Genomic DNA, 24,706 nt, shown 5'->3' on the forward strand with positions numbered 1-24,706 from the left:
GAGGAAAAGAAATAAAATCTATATACTCTGATTTACTTAGGATGAAAACTAGTTATATTGAAAGAGTTTAAGGAACGCTTGTTCTAGAATATTCTCCTTCATAGTGCTCCCAGGGACCTTTAAACAATAAATTTTTATGAGTACAATAAAAGTTAACAGTATCAATTGTTTGCAGGTAGAAGCCTATCACCTAAAGTAAATCCAACACTGAACATCATACAGATCAAGACATTTTTATTATTTAGTTTATTAAAAGGTTATAAAAATTCAGTCTTTTTGCCTGTTCTTGTAAGTAGATGTTATCACTCAATTTTTGAAGATTTCAAATCAATTAACTCAGAGCTTTAAAAAGCATTAACGATCCCTTCTGAGGCAACTTGTGTATTCTAGTGTTCATCAACTTTACTGTTCCAATAAGCTTAGGGATTTAGATAAGATGAAACTGACAAAAATCTCCATAATCTAAAAGCTAGGTGGAACACATGTCCTCATGGTCTAATAAATGGTCAAGTGTAGCCAGATCACTAACCCAGCATACTAGTGTGACTAAATAACTTTTAGCAGCAAAAATGCCTGGGACAGCCATGAGCAAATGCTTTCATTCAACTGCAAATTAATTTTTCTGTAAGAAATAATTTTTAAAAGTACTCTAAAGTATTATTCACCTGCATGCAAACATGAACGATATCAAAGATCTTGTTTCTCTCCATTTTTCCCTGTAGAATCAGGTGCACCTGCAACCTTACTAGTTTCAGCAAAAACAGATTCAAAGGCAGCTTCCTGTTCATGCAAAGAGTTGGCAGTAGTGACTCCTTTCATTAACGCTGGGTTGGTAAAAGATTGTTGCTGCTTGGGTATTTTACTCGATTCTATTGTTTTTCTGCCTCTTCTTTTACCCAGAATTTTGACATAATTTGCAGGTATCAGTCCTGTTGTTTGACCATCAAGACTAGCCAGAAGCCAACCACGCACTTTGGGCTGTCGTTCTGAAGAAAGAGAAAGACAGCTTGTAACTATCCTTTGGAGTCTAACAGAGTATTAATGACAAAATATACTAAACAAAATCCAAGTCTCACAGTGAGATACATAAACAAGCAGTGTGTTCATGCACACCCCAAAGCAAACTCCAGCCCACAGAACCATTCTAGACTCATTTTTCTTTAAACAAGAGATGGAATCTCAGTGCCCAGGCTGGCCATCCTCCCAGTAGCAGCGACTACAGGTGTGCCTAGCTTCAGTTCCATCCTGAAAAGCACAGTGGTGCAAAGCAATAAGTATATTGCGAAGTAAAACACAAGTGTTATAATACTTACTAAGAAGTCCTACCCTGAGGAACATTAAGTTTCTATCTGTTGGTTCATTTAGTCGGGAAGGAGAATCAGTTCTCTCAAGAGCTGGAAATTAACATCAAAGTTGATTCTTGCATGATGCTACACACCTGCAAGTACTCAGGAGGATGAGGCAGGGGGATGACAAGTTTGAGGAAGCCTGGACTCAGACTTTGCTTGGTTTTTGACACAGGGTCTTACTGCATAATATTAGGAGGGGACTAGTTGGGACTAACAAGGTGGATAAGCAGGGGTGGGAAGGGACACGAAGGTAATGGGGAAAGTGGAGGTTAACACCTGTGATTCTAGCTCTTGGAAGGCTGAGAGAGGAGGACTGCTCTGAGTTTAAGGCCAGCCTGGGCTAATTAGTGAGTTCCAGATCCGCCTGGGTTACAATAGGAGATGCTCTGTCTCAATCTCCTCTCTGCAAAAATCAACCAAACAAACAAACAACCAAAACACGACACGCACGCAGACACAGACACACACACACACACACACACACACACACACCAGAGAAAAGTGAAACTCTAGTAACCATTTGCAAGTTAAGTGGTAAGGTTGTGTGTCTCAGTTTGCAATACTCCCTTTACAAGTATTAAAAGTGGAAGATAATTACAACGTGTCCATGATTTGTTACCTTTAAGAGCTAGGTTTAGCATATCCCCAGCACGGAAAGAAATCTCTTCATCAGACGCGGCGTTAAAATCGTACTCTGCTCTAGCAACTACATGGTCGTCCTCACCATTTGCCCAGCTGATGCTATCTATAAACCAAATTAAGATTCAGTTAATAAAGTTTGCAAAGTGCAGACCAACAGTCATGGGCTATGGCTTGTAGACTGCACAAATTCATTTGCCAAGTGGACAGGTCTCCCTTCCAAAGTAAATCCCGCAACAAACATGAAGCTAAGTGAATCTTTACAAACCTTTACCTTTTCTTAAACTCTTACTTTCAGTCAGGGGTTGACAATTTGTTTTTTCTTTTCCCTGTAGAGGGTCAGTAGTGTACATTTTAGATTTTAAAGGCCAGGAGGGAAGTTTCCTGGATACTATATAACAAGAAAGAAAAGAAAAAGTTTTAGCCGGGCATTGGCGGTGCACGCCTTTAATCCCAGCACTCGGGAGGCAGAGGCAGGCGGATCTCTGAGAGTTCGAGGCCAGCCTGTTCTACAGAGTGAGTTCCAGGACAGCCTCCAAAACAATACAGAGAAACCCTGTCTCAAAAAACCAAAAAAAAAAAAAAAAAGAAAAGAAAAAGTTTTATTTTTTTTTGAGACAAAATTCAAATAAAAAACCTTTAAAAATCAGTACATGTCTATCAACAAGAAAGGAATAATTTGGGGGAAGATAATATTTCATTTATTTTGGGTTCAACTGCAAATATTCACCTGTGAACCCTAGCTGGTAGTAAGATTTGAGGTACAATCCGTGGGCATCCAAGTCTGATTAAGCATATTCATTTCCTGGGAGATTAACAGAGTATCCAATCATGCTGTGAACCACGTTAGCACACTGTGGACTAATCCTCCATGTGACAAATAAGTGTCTTCAATTACACAGTTAAAGACACTCTGAAATATGGATATTTCCTTTGCATTTGGAAGTCCAAAACTAACTTTGGCATCGTGGTTTGAACTTTGAAACCTGTATGGGAGGGGAAATCCCACTAATTTTAACATTTTCATTAGCATATATTAACCGCAGATAATAATGAACATCATTGTGACATTTTCATAAATTTCTTAAATGTATTTTGATCATATGTGCCCCTTATCCTCTTGTCCTCTCCCATTCCTGGTGACCCCCCTGGTCTTCCAACTTTTATTATGTACATGAGATCCTGCCAAATGTTAAAACAAGACAAAAAAACTAACAAGACAAAGTCAGGATTTCTATCTTCTACTTAAAAAATCCTTTGAAAAGAGTTACTTGTGTGTGTGTGTGTGTGTGTGCATGTGTGTGTGTGCGCGTGCGTGTCTCTGTGTGTGTGCGTGTGTGTGTGTGCGTCTGTGTGTCTGTATGTGTGCGTCTGTATGTGTGTGTGTGTCTGTATGTGTGCGTGTCTGTGCGTCTGTGTGTGTGTCTGTATGTGTGCGTCTGTGTGTGTATGTGTGTGTGCGCGTGTCTGTGTGTGCGCGTTTGTCTGTGCGTGTGTCTGTGTGTGTCTGTGGTGCCAGCAAGGCCAGAGGATGGCCCTGTGAGCCACAGTGTGGGTGCTGGAGTGAGCGCGAGTGCTCTTAACTGCTGCACCATCTCTCCTGTTCCCACCAACTTTGACACAACCTGATATAACTGACAACGGTTATTATCATAAGTGATGAAAGGTTACCACTGAAACTACGGGCTCAGTAATATCTAGTAAGTGTTCTGTCGCTGGGTAAATTGATGAAGAGTCCTACCCTTAAACACTTGTTTCTGAAAGGTTTGTAAGAAGTTTTGTTTAACGAGACAGTTTTAGACCCCACTTACATTTTTATCACCAGTTTCACTGTATCTTAGTAGAGTCTACATCAGGTGGTAATAAATTAGTGCTTTCTATTCTAAAAATAGTCGTACAGGTTATTCACAGTGGCCAACTACATCATTGCCTCAAATTTGCCACTGTCTCCTCAAGTGACAGAGAAGTATCAGGATCTACTGGGTTCTCATGAGCCCTTTCCTTGTTTTGGGAGGAGGTGAGGTCTGCCACCAGAGCACACCAAGCTCTGACACTAGACTACATGCCACTCTTCATTGTTTTTTACATCATTCTCAAAGTTAAAGAAACTGTTCTCCTTGGCAGGCTAACAAGTCACAAACCAACTTACTGTCTCTGGATAAACATCTTTGGCTGTTGCAATAATTATCAATAAAGACTTCCTTTACTGGCTAACAAAGGAAACCCTGGTTGTAGCTGCTATTTCTTTTTTTTTTTCTTTTGTAAGAAAATTTTCTGTTAGGAGTTCCATCTTCAGTTTTCTATATGTTGATCGATTTCTGTGAATACTGTTCAGTCGGGTACATGTATTCATTTAACACAGCTATTGTGCTACTACTACATAATAAACAGTACTATCAACACTTACTGTACTGTTTCTCTAAACTCTCAAAAGTGACTGTTCCTCTTCTGTTCTTGTGTGCAATTTGTATAACATCATGAAATGTAGTATGAGATGTTGCTCTGATGTAGAGTACTAGCCTGGCACGCTTGAGGGTGTAGGTTTCATTCCTCCCCACCACCACCGTAAGATGCTATAGCTGTCTTGTTCTACTGCTATGAAGAGACTCCATGACCTTACAGTTTCAGAGGTTTAGTCTATTATCCTCATGACAGGGAGTGTGGCCGCACACAGGCAGACATGTAACTTACAGTTCTACATCTGGATCCACAGGCAACAAAAAGAGAGAGCCACTGGGCCTGGCTTGGGCTTGTGAAGACTCAAGGCCCAGCCCTAGTGAAACACTTCCTCCAACAAGGTCACACCTATTCTAACAAGGTCACACCTTCTAAGCTTTCAAATAGTGCCATTTCTGGTGACCATGTATTCAAATCTGTGAGCCTATGGGGGCCATTCTCTTTCAAACCCCCACAATAGTGTAACAATGTATGTGGCACTCTATAAGCTACTGAAGTGTAACTGAATTTTGGAGATTTGTAGCATACAGACCAGAAGTGTGAAGTAATTACAGTACCACATAAACTTTCTACAAGCTACTCTGCTGTTTCAACACAAAATCAGTCACAGCAATGTATAACTATGGCTACATTTCAATAAAACTTTATTAATAGATACTGACATCTGGATTTCCTATAATCTTTACATGCCAAAATTATTCAGATTTTTAAAAAATGTGTGCCATCCATGTGTTCATGAGAGAGAGGGGTGGTGGCGGGAGTGAGTGTGTAGGTCAGGAGTTGACACTGGGTGCCTCCTCTATCTGTGGAGCTCACAGACTGGACAGGCAGGGATCAGGCCAGGGATCTGGCTGTGTCTACCCACCCCAGAGCTAGTGTCACACACACAAGGGTGCTGGCAATCCAAACTTAAGTCCTCCTGTTTGTGCAGCAGGCACTTTGCCGACTTGGCCATCTTCCCAGGCTCTCTTCTGATTTTAAAAAACATTCTTTTTTCTAATTACTGAAAATTATAAACACTAATTTTAAGTTGCATGCCAACAGCAGCGGGAACTGTGAGGACCAGCAGAGGCCTATTTGTGGATAAGAACAGGGAACTGAATATAAGAACCACATTTCCTCAGTTTTGTTGCTCAGAAATAAATCCATCCATCCATCCATCCATCCATCCATCCATCCATCCATCCATCCATCCATCCATCATCTATCTCAGAAACCCTTATTCTTTTTACCTGGTTCTTTGTGCCAAATTTTTCTTCTTTCCTATAAAAGGCTTCATCATGTAATTCCTCAACCATCCCTAATCTATAATCACTCCTTTTCTACCTCTTCATTCCTTCCTTCTTTTTTTGGGACTGGGTCTTATTTTGCAGCTCTGGGTGGTGTTGAATTTGTTACGCAGGCCAAGCTGGCCTCAAACTTCCATCAGTCTTCCTGCCTTCCTCCCAGTGCTGAGATTGTATGGCATGGATATCACCATGCTGTTTTACCTCTTTCCTTTGGCCTACAACACCATGAGATCTAACTTCCCTTTGCTTCTTTTTGAGTCAGGATCTTAATATAGATCCCTGGCTAGCCTGTAACAAGCTACATAGATCTGCCTGACTGCCTTTATCTCCAGAGTACTGCTATTAAAGGTGTGTGCCACCACAGTCCCTGGAGATCTAACTTCTAGATACAGCAAGGCTAAAAATGCAGTTTAATGGATGACTACTGCAAGTGCATGCAAGGTCTTGAGTGTGTGTGCGTGCACGCCGCGCCCATGTGTGTGTCTGTGTGCGAGTACGTGTGTGTGTGTGTGTGTTCTCCACCCACACCCATTTTCCTTTAAAAAAGCTTTCTGCAACCCACTATAGTGACTCAGATCTGTAATCTGAGCACTTGGTAGGCTGAGGCAGGAGGAGTACTGCAAGTTTAAAGTCTAGGCTACAGAACAAGACTCTGACTCAAACACACCCTTCTCAAACTTTGTCAAGCTCCACTCGAGTGTCTCAACTTAAGCCCAACCACGGCTTCTTCCTCTTCATTTCTTGCTGCTCTGCATTGCCAGTCACACTGACCCTGCTGCTCATCTATCATGTTAGGCACATTGCCACTTAAGACCTTTGATGCTGCCAGGCCTTGGTGGCGCACACCTTTAATCCCAGCACTCGGGAGGCAGAGGCAGGCGGATCTCTGTGAGTTCGAGGCCAGCCTGGTCTACAAGAGCAAGTTCCAGGACAGCCTCCAAAACAATACAGGGAAACCCTGTCTCGAAAAACCAAAAAAACAAAACAAGACCTTTGACACTTTACTGTTTCAAACTTTTCTCCAGTAGCTGGAGGGCTACTCTGCTCCCCTCTTTCCCCTTCTTGAATATTTGCAGGACTATAACCCCTCTCCCTTCTTTCCTCCATAGCTCCCCAAACCTTCTTGATTATTTTTCTTTCCTACGACACTTACTGTTTTCTGACTTACTGCATGTTTATTGCCTCTCACCACATTGCCACAGAATGTGCTTCACATCTCTGTTTTCTACAACTATCATCGTCCTGTATTAGGTATTCAGCAAATGCTTGTTTAATTAATAAAATACCCATAATAACTCAAGTTAAAAGTCTATGGGATTTTGTTTCCTTCTTCACTCTATAAACCACATCTAATCAGCAACTGAATCCACTGTATTCGTCCTGCTTCTCACATACCCTGACTTAGGTTTTCAATCTCTTTCATTAAATCTAATTGAACTTCTCGAATTAGTAAGTATTAAGCCTTTTTTTTTAATGTGCCAAACAGGTTACTAGATGTTGTATAACCCAACCTTTATGAACTTACCATTTATTTTTGCTTCAACCTGGATCGATCTCTCTCTCTCTCCTCTTCTCCCTCTCTCCTCCTCTCTCTCTCTCTCTCTCTCTCTGACCTAGATCTAGAGCCTACATATACTTGTAAGCAAGCAAACACTTATACCTCCAATCCTCAGTCTGAACTCTTTAGAAAACTATGTTACAAATACTCAACACAAAAACTACCAATTAAAAAAAATCACCAATTCCTTACTAAATGAAAGTTGAGTTTCATAACAGCAATTAAGCTTTCTCTAACTATAAGCCTTTAATTCTAATTATCCTTTCATTCTGCGTATAAAGACAACCATTAGCCAGGTCTTAGATCTTCAGCCATGCAGTTTTGTTCAAGCTGTTCCACTTGCTTGTATTTGGTTTGAGAGTCCTTTTTTCCTTTTTCTTTTTTGGTGGAACTATAGACTTAACGTTAAACTTCACGAATGCCAGTGGGCTACATCCCTACAAGAATAAAAAGCTATCAAAAAGCTAACTCTGATGCCATTTCTTCCTAGTTATCATGGCCAAAATGTTGGCTTTATTCTTATAGAATTCTTTGCTAGCTGACAGACTATGGGTTTAACAGTCAGCTAGCTACACAGAGATTTGCTTCTGCCTTACTAGACCTCCCCCCCTTTTTTTTGTCTTATTAAAATTGCCTGATATTGCCTTAATGACTTTCCTTCAATAATATTTTAGCAAAATAGGGATTATGCTCTTTGGATCTTTATGTTTCCACACCACCATGTCCAGTACTCTGTAAACAAGTTAGGTTACTTTGTACTATTAAACGGAATACATTAACCAGCAAGCCTGCCTTGTAACATAAGTATCCCTCTTCTAGTCTGAAGCTGCTAACTAAAAGTATAATTGCATTAAAATAGCAAACGCAAATGAATAAGGAATGCTGATTTAATAAATCCATTCTTGAAGTTTGAGAGTGTTACATGGTTTTGATGTTTAATTCGTCTTTTTCTGTTTTGTTTTTCTTTTGAGATAGGGTTTCTCTGTATAGTCCTGGCTGCCCTGGAACTCACTCTGTAGACCAGGCTGGCCTTGAACTCACAGAGCTCCTCCTGCCTCTGCCTCCTGAGTGCTGGAATCAAAGGCGTGAGCCACCATGCCTGGCTCATTTAATTATTCTTACCTGTTACTTCATCATTGTGTACAGACAGGAGTTTCCAGATGAGATAAGGACCACCAAGGATAACAGCAAAGAAGAGGAATATTGGCCAGGATTTTGCAGAATTCGCTGCTTGGTCCTCGGCACCAAGGCGGGCCACAGTTCTTTCACTTTCCTCCCACAGGTCCTCGCTCTCAGAGCCTCTTCTAAAACCCATCATCCACTGCAGCCGTCTGTACAGGTATCTTATAGTCCTAACTAATGCGAAGGCAGAAAAAACCTTTGTGAAGTGTATTTTTAACCGGGAAAAGTGATTTGCTACATCCAATACAGCCCTGAAGCTGTTGTAGACAGCTGAGAAGGTGGCGTCCATCATCATGCTGACAGAGGCGAACGCATGCACGATGCTCTCAATGGACTGGAATGCACCTCTGCTGCTCTCTTCAGCCTGCTGAACAAATCTGCTGGGTGGGAGATCGTCTACACGGAGGCGGTTAAAGCCCAAACCATTATATCCATAACTGTAAGGGCTATAGCTCCCATAAAATGAATTTCCATAGGCTCCGTATCCAGAAGAAAATGAACTGTAAGCAGGTCTGAAAGTGTTTACGCTGCTGCTCCCCGTCTGCTGGGACGGCCTGGGAAGAATAGGTGGGGGCACTCTGGTAAGTGTTGGTTGGCCAGGTCTTGTCAATAAAGTAGGGCCCAAATCAGCAGATCTAAAACACAAAAAGATGTCTGAGTTACTTAAATACTAGGTTTTAATTATGACTACTTATTTTTGTTTTAGAATTTCCATTTCTTTTGAATTATATATAACTTGTGAAAATTCTTTTTTTAAAATGTATTTTTTAATTAAAAAATGTGTTTAGTATATGATGCTTACTGACTTTTAAAGTCTGCATACTGGGTGCTGGGGAGATGGCTCAGCAGTTAAGAGCTCTGGCTGCTCTTCCAGAGGAGCAGATTGTTTCCAACACCCACATGGCAGCTCACAACCATCTACAACTCCAATAACTGGAGTGACAGGGACTCAAACACCCTCTTCTCATCTCCATGGGCACCAGTTTTTATTGCTTTTTGACTGTGTCATGCTTAAATACATCTAGTGTCCACAGAACATTTTTTTGTTTTCTATTACAACCAGCATAGTAAAGAAGACTAAGCAAGCCTATGACAGAAGTATGCTCTCAATGCTGTGGTTAGTTTCCTCCAATCTTTTAAAGAAAATTAAACAGAAAAAAAACTTGGCAGAATAGTTACATATTTTAAGTAGATTCAATAACTACTGTGATCTTGTAATAGTTACTTTTTCTCTCTTGTCCACAAATTCTTGAAACATCTGAAATTAACTTCTAAACTTGATGCATTACCCCTAACTATCTCAGAATAAATTTCTCAGGAAAAATACATTTCAGACCAAATCATGCCACTAACCCATCACTGAAAACTAAGTTTCATATAATCTATTTTTCAATTAGTATTAAAAACTAATTCATTTCTCAGAAATGTTTTAACGATTTTGAAGTAAAATTCAGTTACTATCCACTCACCCATTTAATATAAAATTCAATGTTCATATTTTTAAAAAATATTTCCAGTTATATTATCATATTGCATTTTATTTTGTAACGCTTTCATTACCTCCAGATATCCTAAATTCACAGGGAGGGCAATGAGAATGAGGACAAATGATAACAACACATTTGAAAACACAATGAAGCCTATCGCTGGCCATGCTGCTAATTTTAAAATATTATATACTCACTAGTGACTTCCTGTCTCTCTCCTACCGCTAACCTTTGCTAAACCCAGACCCACTGTGTCTCTATGGCCTTGTCTGTCCCAGATATTTCCTACAGAGTTGATTCCAGCTACTGAGGTAGCTGTAGCCTTAAGAGATCTATGAACTGTATCAATACCTATCATTACTCCTGGGAGTATAGGTTCCTGTAGGCGTCAGATCACTTTGTTTGCTTGTTTGAGATAGCCCATTCTGGCCTACAGCAGTCACTGTGTAGCTGCTGGCCTCTCTAGTACAAGGACTAAATGCATGTGCCACCATGCCTGTTCAAGTCATGTTTTCATCATCCAATTAGTACATATACTTGCCTTATGTGCATCTCTGCTAAAGATATACAGTTAATGTATCCATAACTCACAGTCATCAGCACAATAACAAATCTAATCCACATCTTTTCTTTACTAAAGCCTATCACAGCCATTTTGTACTTTGGAATATTAGACAGAACTATACTTGGGAGCCATTTTAAACAGTGAAATCAACTGTTACTGTGAAAACTCCAGAACTAAACAGACTATTAAATGGGCATATGCTCACAGTATGAGAGGTGACATAAGCTTGAATGCCGCTTTACTCCACTTCAGCTGGGACGACAGATCTTCCAGTCATACATGCACACATATGAGGTTCTAAATGAACTCTGGTCTATGGTAGTCTCAGAGTACGTGTGTTTTGTGACTTGACTCTTCCCCTTCAGCATGTCTCCAAGGCTCACCCACTGGAGAATGTATGAGCACCTCTTCCCCAACATGCCTCACAGCAGAAGCATTTCAGATCTGACATTTTGGAACATGTGCATTCATATAGTGAGGTCATTGGGATGATTCAAGTCAAACATGAATTACACTTGTGTTTTGTACACTTCTATACTCATAATCTGATGGTAACGTCATACAAAAGTTTTGGGTTGCTTGTAGTTTTTGTCTGTTTCTGAGACAGTTTTTGCAGTGCTGGCCTTGAACTTATGACATCCTCTCATCTGAGTATATCTACTTAATTTTTAATTCATTTATTTTTTGAGAAAAGATCTCACTATTTACTACAGGCTGGCTTAGGACTTGTCTAGCTTGACTTCAAACTCATGATACCTCTGTTTCAGCCTCTCAAGTGCTTGAATTATAGGTATATGTTCCATATAACCTCAGTTTATCACCTGATGTCAGATATAAAATTTTTTACTTGTGGCATTATGTCATTACTTACGAAGCTTCAGAATTTTGAACATTTATTATTCATTATAGCCAAAGTATATTTGCTCATATACATCAGTTGGGGGACATCTGGGCTGTTTCCATGCTTTGACTCTTTTGAGTAATGATACTAATGAAGACTATGTGCAAGGTTTGTAAGACATTTTTGTATCTCTCGGGTCTGTACTCATGGTGAATTGCTGGGTTCTACACTGAATATTGTATTTTGCCTTTGCAGGAACTGCCCGACTAGTTCCTGAAGCAACCATACCATACCTTTACGTTCCCACCAGCAGTGCTCGAAGATTATGGATCCCCCACATTCTTGTTAATGGCATTGTTAAGTAGTCCACTTAGTGACTGAGGGGTGACATCTCTCTGTGGCTCTTTTGTTTGTTCTGAGACAGAGTCTCATGTAACTATGCTGGTCTCAAATGCACCACAAACCCAAGGATGACCTTGAACGTCTCATCTTGCTTCAGCTCCTAAGTGCTGGGTTACAGGCATGTGCCACCTCATCCAGTTTCACAGTGGCTCTGATTTGCATTTCTCTGGATGCATCTTTTTTTTTTTTTTTTTTTTTTTTTTTTTTTTTGGTTTTTCGAGACAGAGTTTCTCTGTAGCTTTGGAGGCTGTCCTGGAACTAGCTCTTGTAGTCCAGGCTGGTCTCGAACTCACAGAGATCCACCTGCCTCTGTCTCCCGAGTGCTGGGATTAAAGGCGTGCGCCACCACCGCCCGGCTGGATGCATCTTTTTATATCCTTTTGGTCACTTTAAAATCTTACCAGTAGAATCAGCTACATACTTGCCTCACCTAGCTTTTTTAATTTACTTGTTCTGTGTGTGAACACAGGGAACAGCACATGCCATGGCGTGAATATGGAGGTCAGAGGACAGCCTGTGAGCACTATGTCCTCTCCCCCATGTGGGCCCCAGGATGCCCTCAAGTCATCAGGCTTGATGAGAGGCATTTTTACCCACTAAGCTTACCTCACCAGCTCACTTTCTTCACAATTAAATGAGCTTTTTATCACTGTCTTTATTATTTATCTTTATTATTGAGTTGGAAGAGTCAAATGTCTTTAAAAAACATTTATTTTTACTTAATGTGGATGGATGTTTTGTCTGTCTGTCTGTATATGTATTAGGTGCATTCAGTGCCCATAGAGGCCCATAGAGGGTGTTGAGTTACAGAGGGTTATGACATGCCATGTGGTTGCAAGGCACCAAGCCTGGGTTGGGCCCTCTGCAAAAGCAGCAAATATTCTTAAGTGCTGAGCTATCTCTCCAGCTCCCTTAGGATGTCTGTTTTTTTGGGGGAAATATCTTTTAAAACTGGTTTTTGAATAAAAAATTTAATTAGCTTACAGATTACATTTGACTTGTTCTTTCCAGTCTATTCTAAAGTAGGACAATCAGGGCTAGCAAGATATCTCAGTGTATAAAAATGTTGCCTTGCAAGCCTGATGATATCAGCTAGATCCCTAGAGCCTCAGTGGGAGAGAAAACTGACCCCCAAAGTGGTGGTCTGGTCTCCACACATGTGGTAGTTTGGATGTGCATTTCCTCATTCACACATGATCTTTGTCTACAGCAAATATTTTATGTCTAATTACAAAATGGTAAAATCTGAAGCCAGGATAAAGTTTTGACTTAACATTATAAACAAGTTAATAGAAACTTTACTAAAGAAACAAACAAGTAACTGAATCCAACATTTTAAAAAGGAAACGGAACTTGAGAAGAGCCACAGAACAAACCTCACATGTAGGCTCTGACCGGCAGCTCTGCTCCCAAGAAAAAGCACAGGGAAGGGCTGGTGCGTTTAGACACTCAGGGAGCAGAACCCAAACAGGACACAGTGTGGCGGACGCTGACGCTGCATGTGGGCCTACTGACCTCTGTGTCAGGAGCCACAAGGTGAGCCAGGAAACTAGAGATAACAAAATGAAGTGCTCTACTCAAGTGCAATTAGTTCGTGGAGGCTAAGAGGCGGGTCCTTGGTGCCAAAAAAGATACTACAAAATTTGCTGTCAACTTTTTTTTTTAAGAAAGTCACATACCTTCCCAGAACAACACAGGTTATTGCCATTATTCTTGGTTGCCTTCCAGAACTAGATAGTAAAATCCTATTGCTAAAGAGCAGCACATTTTGATTGCAGGTTATGTAGAAATCAAGCTGTAACTCTCTTAAAAACTTTTCCCAGCCGGGCGTTGGTGGCGCACGCCTTTAATCCCAGCACTTGGGAGGTAGAGGCAGGTGGATCTCTGTGAGTTCGAGGCCAGCCTGGTCTACAGAGCGAGTTCCAGGACAGCCTCCAAAACAATACAGAGAAACCCTGTCTGAAAAACAAAAAAACAAAAAACAAAAAAAAATTAAGAAAAACTTTTCGCCGGGCGTTGGTGGCGCACGCCTTTAATCCCAGCACTCGGGAGGTAGAGGCAGGTGGATCTCTGTGAGTTCGAGGCCAGCCTGGTCTACAAAGTGAGTTCCAGGATAGCATCCAAAGCCACAGAGAAACCCTGTCTCGAAAAACCAAAAAAAAAAAAACCAAAAAAAAAAAAAAAACTTTTCCCAGCTCAATAGCTTCTGTGCACAAGATGGTGTGCAGGTCATGGGGTGGGGGTGGTGGGGGAGGAAACCCGTCAGTGGTGTTGCCCAGCAGCGGCCTTGCATGCTACAATACTAACCTGCTAGGCAAGACGCACCCAATAATAAAACAATGGCAAGGGTCATCAATCACTTGTGGACTGGATGAGCGGCCTTAGAGCTCTTCTACACAGGAAGGAATTCATGTCTGTACTATAAATCTGGAAAAGTCCATGACTAGTCAGATCAAAGGCCTGGGAGGGAGCAGACAAACACACAGACACACACCTGATACTGTTGCTTTGCTAAATAGACACATTGTAAATTACCTTCTAAACACTTGTGTTTACACATAGGGCTTCCCACCCCTGGCCAGAGAAGCTAGTCTCTGCAGTGGTCAAGAGCAGAGACCCTTAACTGCTTAAAGTGAGAATCAGTGACTACTGATTCCTCAGCAATAAATGGGACATCTCTATTAACCCTTCCTCTACAAATGTAGGCAACATGGGGTAGGAGGTGGGGGGGGGAGAGATGCAGTGAAATGCTGTCCTTTGGACATGACATGGCCATCACAATGCAACTTATTGCAGCTGCACAGAACCTGCACAAGGTCCAGCCAACATTCCAATAGGCAGTGCTCAGTGCTCAGTTGTTTACAAAAAGATGTGGAGATGGGAGGTGTGTGTGGCAGGTGCCTGGGTGTGGGGAGCAGGTGTATGTATATGATCAAGATGAATTGTTTATATGTAAGAAAATGTAAACACACACACACACACAGAGCCCAGGAAACAAATTAACTTCCACAGTCAACACGTAGTATCTTTGGTCTAATCCAGTTTTTCTTTTTTGTTTTTTGTTTTTTTGGTTTTTTTTTTGGTTTTTACGAGACAGGGTTTCTCTGTATTGTTTAGGAGGCTATCGGTCCAGCCCGGCCTCGAACTCACAGAGATCCGCCTGCCTCTGCCTCCCGAGTGCTGGGATTAAAGGCGTGCGCCACCACCGCCCGGCTTAATCCACTGTTTTTACATATGATTTTTCCGTGGAATTGGGTACAAGGCCTGCACACAAGTAGAAGCAAGAAAACTACTGCGCAGAGAGAAAAATGTGAAAGAAAGTAAAATTCTAAAATTTCAAATTTTAGCAATGCCATAAACATATAGTAAAAAATAAAGAAAAAACAAAAACTAAAGACACCAGGTTAACAAAAATCAGTAATGAAAATAATGTTAAAGGAAAAACAATTTAATAGCCCAAAGCAAAAATTCTATATATTTAAGACAATCAGTGATACAACAGTATATCTATTTTAAAATGTTCAATGATCCCAGAGATGCAGGGATGGTTCAACATACAAAAATCCATCAATGTAATCCACCATAGAAGCAAACTGAAAGAAAAAACAAAACAAAACAACAACAACAACAAAATGATCATCTCATTAGATGCTGAAAAAGCCTTCAACAAATTTCAGCACCCCTTCATGATAAAAGTCTTGAACAGAGCCAGGCGTTGATGGCACATGCCTTTAATCCCAGCACTTGGGAGGCAGAGGCAGGCGGATCTCTGTGAGTTCGAGACCAGGCTGGACCCACAGCCTCCAAAACAACACAGAGAAACCCTGTCTCGTAAAAACCAAAAAAAAAAAAAAAAAAAAAAACCAAAAAAAAAAAAAACCAATATAGAGAAATGCTGTCTCAGAAAACCAACCAACCAAACAAACAAACAAAGTCTTGGAGAGATCAGAGATAACAGATAACAGGAACATACCTAAACATAATAAAGGCAAAGGCAATATAAAGTAATCCAATAGCCAACATTAAACTAAATGGAGAGAAACTCGATCCCACTGAAATCAGGAACAAGACAAGGCTGTCCACTCTCTCCATATCACTCTATTCAATATATGATAGAGAAGTCTTGTGTATATATCAATAAATCACTGTTGGCCAATAGGGAAGCAAGATAGGTGGGACTAGGAGTTGAGGAGGATTCTGGGAAAGAGAGACACGGCAGAGACAATGTAGCCCGCCAGAGAAGTAAGATGTCCAGACCCTTTTCTCTGGTAAGAGAAATACTTAGATTAACAATTATGGGTTAGCCAATAAGAAACAAGCAAACGGCCAACAGCTTCATAATTAATATAGCCTCCTGTGTTATTTGGGGACTGCAAATGTGGCAGAGCCCAAGCGGCTGGGGGGGGGGGAACCAAAGCGGCTGGCAGAGGAAAACTACATGTTACAAATATAGTACTCAAAGTTCTAGCTAGAGCAATAAGACAGCAAAAGGACATCAAGGGGATACGGACTGGAAGGGAAGTCAAACTTTCACTATTTGCAGATGATATGATAGTTTACATAAGTGACCCCCAAAATTCTACTAGGGAGCTCCTACAACTGACAAACACCTTCAGTAATGTAGCAGGATACAAGATTAACTAAAAAAAAAAAAACCCAGTAGCCCTCATATATACAGATGATAAACAGGCTGACAGGCTGAGAAAGAAATCAGAGAAACATCACCTTTTACAGTAGCCACAAATAACATAAAATATCTTGGGGTAACTCTAACCAAACAAGTGAAAGATCTGTATGACAGGAGTTTTAAGTCTTTAAAGAAAGAAATTAATGAAGATACCAGAAAATGGAAAGATCTTCCACGCTCTTGGATAGGTAGGATCAACATAGTAAAAATGGCAATCCTACCAAAAGCAATCTACAGATTCAATGCAATCTCCATCAAAATCTCAGCACAATTCTTCACAGACCTTAAAAGAACAATACTCAACTTCATCTGGAAAAACAAAAAAAACCAGGATAGCCAAAATAACCCTGTACAATAAAGGATCATCTGGGGCATCACCATCCCAGACTTCAAGCTCTATTATAAAGCTATAGTAATGAAAACAACTTGGTAATGGCATAAAAACAGACAGGTGGATCAATGGAATCGAATCAAAGACCCTGATATCAACCCACACACCTATGAAGAACTATTTTTTTTTTACAAAGAAGATAAAAATATAAAATGGAAAAAAGAAAGCATCTTCAACAAATGGCACTGACATAACTGGATGTTGACATGTAGAATACAAATAGATCCATATCTATCACCATGCACAAAACTCAAGTCGAAATGGATCAAAGACCTCAACATAAATCCATCTACACTGAACATCATAGAGAGAAAGTGGAAAATACATTTGAATGCATGGGCACAGGAGACCACTTTCTAACTAGAACACTAGGAGCACAGACTCTGAGAGCAACAGTTAATAAATGGGACCTCCTGAAACTAAAAAACTTCTGTAAAGCAAAAAACATGGTCAACAAGACAAAATGGCTCCCTACAGAATGGGAAAAGGCCGGGCGTTGGTGGCGCACGCCTTTAATCTCAGCACTTGGGAGGCAGAGACAGGCGGATCTCTCTGAGTTCGAGGCCAGCCTGGTCTACAAGAGCTAGTTCCAGGACAGCCTCCAAAGCTACAGAGAAACCCTGTCTTGAAACCCCCCCCAAAAAAAAACAGAATGGGAAAAGATCTTCACCAACCACCCCACATCTGACAGAAGGCTGATCTCCAAAATATACAAAGAACTCAAGAAACCAGACTCAAACTACCAAATAATCCAATTAAAAAATGGGGCAAATATCTAAACAGAGAATTCTCAACAGCACAACCTCAAATGGTGGAAAGACACTTAAGGAAATGCTCAACCTCCTTAGTCATGAGGGAAACGCAAATCAAAACCACTCTGAGATTCCTTCTTACACTGATCAGAATGGCTAAGATCAAAACCACTGATGACAGCTTATTTGGGAGAGGATGTGGAGAAAGGGGAACACTCCTCCATTGCTGGTGGGAGTGAAAACTTGTACAGCCATTGTGGAAATCAGTAGGGTGATTTCTCAGAAAATTAGGAATCAATCTACCTCAAGACCCTGCAATACCATTGTTGGTCATATACCCAAAGGAGGCACACTCACACCACAAGGACATTTGCTCAGCTATGTTCATAGCAACATTACTTGTAACAGCCAGAACTTGGAAATAACCTAGATGCCCCTCAACCAAAGAATGGATGAAGAAAATGTGGCATATTTACACAATGGAGTACTACTCAGCAGTAAGAAACAATGGCATCCTAAAATTCACAGGCAAATGGACAGAACTAGAAAAAACCATCCAAAATTTTTCTGAAATTCATTAAAGGTACCAAAGTCAAATCTAAGTATTCCTATGATTCCAACTCAGAATAACACAAAGAAAACCATAGGAGGCCTAAAAATAGTTCACAGCTCAAAACAAAGCAAAACAATCAGAAAAACAGTGAAAGCAGACATCAGGGGGTAAAGGGAAAAAGACATTCTTAGGCAAGAATAAGACAAGGGTGATTGAAATTATCAAAAAAAAAAAAGCACAAAACAACAATGACAACAACAACAACCTACCAGAAAACAAACAAACAAAAAATCAGGGAAAAGTTAGGCTTCTTGATGTTAAGAGATGATGTCTACAGACATCCTGGTAACCAAAGAGTAAAGTTCAAAGTAGGGGCTATAGAGAGAGATGGCTCAGAGGTTTAGAGCTCTGACTGCTCTTCCAAAGACCCTGAGTTCAATTCCCAGCAACCACATGGTGGCTCACAACCCTCTATAATGAGATCTGGTGCCCTCTTCTCAGACATACATACAGGCAGAATACTGTATGCATAATAAATCTTAAAAAAAATAAAATAATAAAAAAGAGTTCAAAGTACTTAAGAGTCTGGCGGTGGTGGTGGCCCATGCCTTTAATTCCAGCACTCCAGAGTCTGAGGCAAGTGGATCTCTGTGAGTTCGAAGCCAGCCTGGTCTACAGAACTAGTTCTAGGATAGCTAGGGCTAAGTAGAGAAACCCTGTCTCGAAAAACCAAACCAAACCAAAAACGCTTTTCTTCTTTAATACAGAGGTTCTCAAACTGTGGGCCACGACTCCTTTCCCAAAAATATTACGATTCCTAATAGCAGCAAAATTCGTTATGAAGTAGCAACGAAAATAATTTTCTGGTTGAGGTCACCACAACTGTATTAAAGGGTCACAGCGTTAGAAGGGTTGAGAACCACTGGCTTAAGAACTGTGGCAGTGTTCAAACAATGTAAAAGTTATAACTCTTGCAAACTTTTCTGAGTTAAAGAAGAATACAGGTCAAGGTAATTGCCTGTAAATCCTAACCCTTGGGAAGCTTAGGCAGGAAGACCTCTGGGATTTCAAGGCTAGGCTGGGCTCCACAAGCAAGACACTTGTCTGGGAAGAAAGAAAGATGAAAGGAAGGAAGGAAATGAATGAATTCTTAAATACTCTAGGTACTGAATACTGTATCATATACAACCTTAAAGAGAAAACCATCTCCCTATAAAGGAATAGAATGGAAAGTTTTCAATAAAAATTTTTTTCAGTGCAAAATTTTCTTGTTATAAAACAGATATAAAGACAAAAAGTATAACTTTTAAAAATAATTCACTTTCACATAGGAATCTTAAAATAATAAAAATTTCAGGACAGTACATTAAAAAAAAGAAAACCAGGCAGTCTGGTTTTAAAAATGCAAGATAAATTGGGATAACTTGTATTTGCATACGAAAGGTAAAATAATATAAACAGGTACAGAAATGTATTGCACACACACACACACACACACACACACACACACACACACACACACACACACACACACACACCAAACAACCCAAAACCCAAGAGAGGAGTTTGACGGGATAGCTGTCAAAAGCAAAGAACACACAAGTATTCTAATGAAAGTACCAGTAAAGGTGTTGCTCTGGCGAACGCGATAAATACAGTTTGCCACTTTATTTGTGTCTATTAGTTACTGAGTCCAAGTGTTTTAGCACACCTTAAAAGATCACCAGATTTCCCAACAGAAGAGAAGCGCTCCAATATGTACAAATGTGACCCGGAATCGCGTCGCCTGTATTAAGATGTCTATCTACCCGAGAGAAAACACAGGTTGCCGAAACTCCAGCTCTGTTGCAAACCCTTAAAAGTTCCAGACCCATTTGTTACCGGTTTAAATGCAAACAGATAAAAACTTTACAGGCCTTGGACACACAAACACGCACAATTGGGCACACAAAGTCCACCCCACAGATGTAGAATTTGTGTGGTGGAGTCGTCGTCTTCAACTCTCAACCCGAAACGTTAGCTGCTTATGCTGGGGAAAAAAGAAAGCCAAGGGTACACACTTGGGTTCCAGGTTGCGTAAAAGTGACCTTTGGGGCGTTCGGGCAACTCCTGGAGCGGCTCTAAGCAGCTCTCCCAGTGACTTTTGCTCCCGATCCCGCGTCCGTGCAGTCCCGGAGTCGCCGCGCTGGGCCGCGGGCCCCAAGCTCGCAGCTTGGAGAGGGTCAGGCTGCCGCGCCCCCCGCATAAGAAGCTGCCGCCTTCCTTTCAAGCGCCGACAGCCGTGAATCACGCAGGGCGCCCCGGGGACCCGGCGCTGGCACCGCCGGCAGCCGGCAGCCCCGCAGCCCTGCTCCGCGCTCGCCCGGGGGCTGTGGCGGGCGAGCCTCCCTTCCCCGTAACGGCTTCAACCGCCCCCCGCCGCCCGGTCCCCCGCTTCACATAGGCTTCACACTCACTGGAAAGCGGGGCCGGGGCCCGCGCCCGGGCCCGAGCCGGCCCCGGGAACTCGGCGGGTCTCCCAGGGCTTCGGGGGCCGCGGCGGCTGAGACGCCATCTCTCCGCCTGCTCCGCTACGGCTCCGGGCCGCGACTGCGACGGCTCCGGGAAGGAGCGCCTGGCTGGCCAGGCCCGATGGGCAGAGCGCCGAGCCCTCCACCCCGCCCACCTCTGGCACCAGGCCAAGGGCTGGGGCTAGTTTGAGCGTCTGACGTTCGAGGGAGCGAGGGGGACATTCGGTTCCTGGGAGAAGGACACGTTCCTTTCTCAGTTCTCTTAGTTTGGCTTTCAAAGAGTTTGGGCTCATCGACGCTTCTGGCAGCAGCTAATGTTCCCTAGATGCCGAGTCCCGCGGAGGCTTCTTGGCCGGTTGACCCTTAGGGCTCGCAGCGAAGCCCTGGCGGCTGTGCGAAGCCCTGGCGGCTGTGCGCTCCCGGAGCTAGCCAGAGTGCAAACCTGCGAGCCCGACGGCCTTACGGATCTTCCTGTAAACTAGACCGGGGGGAGGCGGGGGGCTTCACGCATTCCTTTCGCGGAAGGCCTGGTACTTTCGTTCTAGAGCTCTCGTTTCCTTGGGGGAACAGAACTGCTAGGCGCAGCAGGTGCGCTGTCTTTAGTCTTCCCCACCCCACCTGCTGCCCAAAGGGGTTAAATCTTGGCTCCAGCGTCTTGGGAGAAGGAAGGTAAGGCCGAGGAGGTATGAGGTGAGGGGTTAGGGACTGGGTGCCAAAAAGGCGTGGCTGGAATCCTGTTGGTGTGTTGGCCAGGTGGAGTGAGTGGGAAGTTTCTGCGACCTTAGCAAAGAGAGTTAAGGGCTGGGAGCGTTTCCCATGCCTCCCCTCCCAGCCCCTGTCCGAGGAACCACGCCTGTGCATGTGGTCGTGCAGTTAAAAAGAACTCGTGGTGTGAATCTCAGACCATTTCAGGGTTGCCCTTTCCCCCGCGCTCTATTCTTCCTTCCTTTTTCTATTATTGTTTTTCTTTTGTTGAAAAAGAAGAAGAAAAAGAAGGTCTTTTCTCTGCATTTGATGAGACCAGGCCAGTTGCACGGCCTGTGGAGAAGGGAGTCGGCCCCTGTAGAGATTCTGGGAGGGGCTTCTGTTGGCAACTTTTCAGTTCATTCTGTAAAAGAAACAGAAAAAGTCTTAGCAGTGGAAACTTAGTGTGAGAAGTGTTTCCCAGGGCTCGATTTCCAAGGTGAGTTCAATATCAGGCCACAACTCATTTCCTTTTACAAAACCCTGCCATCTGATCACATCGATGAAATAACCGTCTTTATTTAAGGTGCATGTATGTTTAACGTTAACGTGCTTGAGGAGTCACTGGAGTATTGTCAGGTGAGAATGGTTGAGAACTTTTACAGCTCTTACTTTGATTATTAACGCACTCACTTCACCGGATCGCTCAGGACAGGAGGTTTGGCAATTCTCAGCAGGTTTGGGGACTGTGGAGCCTACATATTGTGGTTGTTATTTATCGGCTTTGCATGATACCTTTGTTCTAGTGAACTATGGAGAAATAGCATTCAGTCTTTAAGCCAAAAGGAAGAGCCTGAATTTGAACATTGTTAAGTGAGTCCAGAGGTAAGGCTTCACTGTGAAGTGACCTTTTAAAGGGCTTATGGACTTTTTTTTTTTTTGAAGGTGCATTTGTTTCCCTTTTGAGTTACAGGCTAATTCTGTGTTGAATCAAATGCTTGATGTTAATTAACACTGAAGTTTCTCTGTAGGTTGGCTTTTCTCTCCAGCCAGCCTGCTCCCAAATAACCACACAGAGACTTATTAATTATAAATGCTCAGCTCATAGCTTAGGCTTGTTTTAGCTAGCTCTTGTAACTTAACCTATTTCTATTAATCTGTTATTATTAACATTATCATATAATTTTATTTATTATATATTATATTAATCTGTTATTAGTTATAAATGCTCACCTGATAGCTTAGGCTTATTTCATCTAGCTCTTGTAACTTAAATTAACCTATTTCTATTCATCTCTGTGCTGCCCCAAGGCTCATTTACCTCCTGTGCTCCCTCTGCATCTCTTGGTGTCTCCTCCGACTCCTCCCTTCTTCTCCCCAGCATTCTCTCTGCCCTGAAAACCCTGCCTACTTATCAGCCAATCAGTACATCTCACAATGTACAGAAGGGTTATTCCACAGCAACCCCTCCTTCTCTCCTTTCCCTTCCTGTCCCCTCTCTCTTTCTCTGTTTCTCCCTTCCTCTCCAAACTCTCACTCTGTAGCCCAGGTTGCGTTTGCTTCTGCATTAAGCCCAGGATGGTCTTGAACCCATGGTGCTTGCCTCAGCCTCTTATATACTGAAATACAAGTGTGAGCCACCACACCTGGCAAGGGATGCATCTTATGTAATTCTTTTCAATCTTTACTTGACATTAAGTGATTCAATAAACAGTTGGCCACATGGAGTTTTGTGATTGTTTTTTAAAGCACTTTCTTGAAGATTTACACAGGCAACCCTGCGTGGTCTCCAGGCCTGGTATCTGAAAGTTGTCTGGAAGTTCTTCCTATCATGTCCACAATGAGCTTGGCTTCTTTGTTCTTCTGCCCTGTAACTCACTGCTCAGTCACATTAGTAGTTTAGACTATAGATACAACAAGCAGTTTTCAAAGGAAAGCTAGTTCTTCTTAAGGGCATATTTGTATTTGGCAGTAAAACCCTGAAACTGCTCGTTTGCCTTTCTCTCTTCCAGCTGTGATCGCTCAGTATGTTCCCACTGACTGAGGGGAGCAAGCATGTGGCCCGGTTGCTGTTCAGTTCTGGTACCTGTCCCAGATGCATCTTCAGACTCTGTGGTGTGGATCTTCATGCGCCTTACAAACGCCCATCCAAGGTATTTCTTTTTAAGTTAAGGGATGTCTTTTTATAGTTTAGAGTGAATGTCACTAGCTTTGAGTACAGTGGTCCATCACTCCACTAAAGAAGGAAAATTCCTACTCAGGTAATTTTGGAACTGCAGTTACCTTAAAAATTTGATGTATGAATATAGTTGCTTTTTATTACATTACCATTTAATAGTTAGTATAGAGGGATCTTTGTTGGAATTTTTTATATTCATTATTTGTGTATGCATTTTTCTTTTTTTATTTAAATTAGAAACAAGCTTGTTCACATGTCTGTCCCAGTTCCCTCTCCCTCCTCTCCTCCCCTGCCTCCCACTGACCCCCTATCCCATCCCTTTCTGCTCCCCAGGAAAGGTGAAGAGTTGCATGGGGAATCTTCAAAGTCTGTCCCATTATTTGGAGCAGGGCCTAAGCCCTCCCCCATGTGTCTAGACTGAGAGAGGCCCCATAGATTAACCAGACCTCCAAACTGACATCCTCCTTCAGGGGGTCTGGAACAGTCCTATGCTGGTTTCTCAGCTGTCAGTCTGGGGTCCATGGGCTCCCCCTTGTTTAGGTCAGCTGTTTCTGTGGGTTTCTCCAGAATGATCTTGACCCCTTTGCTCATCACTCTTCCCTCTCTGCAACTGGATTCCAGGAATTCAGTTCAGTGTTAGCTGTGAGTGTCTGCTTCTGCTTATATCAGCTACTGGATGAAGGCCCTAAGATGGCATTTAAGGTAGTCATCAGTCTCATTATTGGGGAAGGGCATTTAAGGTAGCCTCTCCACTATCTTAGATTGCTAGTTGAGGGTCATCCTTGTAGATCTCCGGACATTTCCTTAGTGCCAGATTTCTCTTTAAACCTATAATGGCTCCCTCTATTATAGTATCTCTTTTCTTGCTCTCCTCTATTCTTCCCCTGACTCAATCTTCCTGCTCCCTCATGTCTTCCTCTCCCCTCCTCTTCTCCCCTTCCCTTTCTCCTAACTCTCTCCCCTCCTCCTATCCTCCCAATTAGCTCAGGAGATCTAATCCCTTTCCCTTTCTCCGGGGGACCATGTATGTCTCTCTTGGGGTTCTCCTTGTTTCCTAGCTTCTCTGGTGGTGTAGATTGTAGGCTGGTAATCCTTTGCTCTATGTCTAAAATCCATATATGAGTTAGTACATACCATGTTTGTCTTTTTGTGACTGGGTTACCTCACTCAGGATGGTTTCT

At 42.2% G+C, this 24,706-nt stretch overlaps 2 protein-coding genes across 7 annotated transcripts in view; one reads left to right on the forward strand and one right to left on the reverse strand.

Moving 5' to 3' along the window:
• Positions 1-217: 217 nt before the first annotated feature.
• On the reverse strand, positions 218-20,955 carry Pex13 (peroxisomal biogenesis factor 13). 2 transcript variants are annotated; one of them, XM_040733167.1, is made up of 4 exons: positions 20,609-20,955; positions 8,415-9,109; positions 1,969-2,094; positions 218-986 (listed from the first exon to the last, which is right to left on the reverse strand). In XM_040733167.1, exons 1-4 carry the CDS (start codon positions 20,953-20,955, stop codon positions 688-690), a joined length of 1,467 nt encoding a protein of 488 aa, XP_040589101.1. In that variant the 3' UTR covers positions 218-687. The 2 variants fall into 2 exon arrangements, with proteins under 2 accessions (XP_040589101.1, XP_040589102.1); XM_040733168.1 differs by lacking the exon at positions 20,609-20,955 and adding an exon at positions 20,213-20,542.
• A 236-nt stretch (positions 20,956-21,191) lies between these two features.
• Positions 21,192-24,706, forward strand: part of Pus10 (pseudouridine synthase 10) — a 68,742-nt gene continuing 65,227 nt past the window's right edge. For 2 of the 5 annotated variants that reach the window (XM_040733166.1, XM_040733162.1), the window contains exons 1-2: positions 21,192-21,331; positions 23,359-23,499. In XM_040733166.1, the coding sequence (XP_040589100.1) occupies positions 23,374-23,499 (126 nt within the window). In that variant the 5' untranslated portion in view covers positions 21,192-21,331; positions 23,359-23,373. Of the gene's footprint in view, positions 21,332-21,379; positions 21,846-21,932; positions 21,986-22,152; positions 22,232-23,358; positions 23,500-24,706 lie in introns of those variants that run through there. The other 3 variants (XM_040733165.1, XM_040733164.1, XM_040733163.1) reach the window with 3 other exon arrangements.

The sequence above is a fragment of the Mesocricetus auratus genome, unplaced genomic scaffold, assembly GCF_017639785.1.
Source record: "Mesocricetus auratus isolate SY011 unplaced genomic scaffold, BCM_Maur_2.0 Super-Scaffold_100029, whole genome shotgun sequence".
In the NCBI taxonomy this organism is placed as follows: Eukaryota; Metazoa; Chordata; class Mammalia; order Rodentia; family Cricetidae; genus Mesocricetus; species Mesocricetus auratus.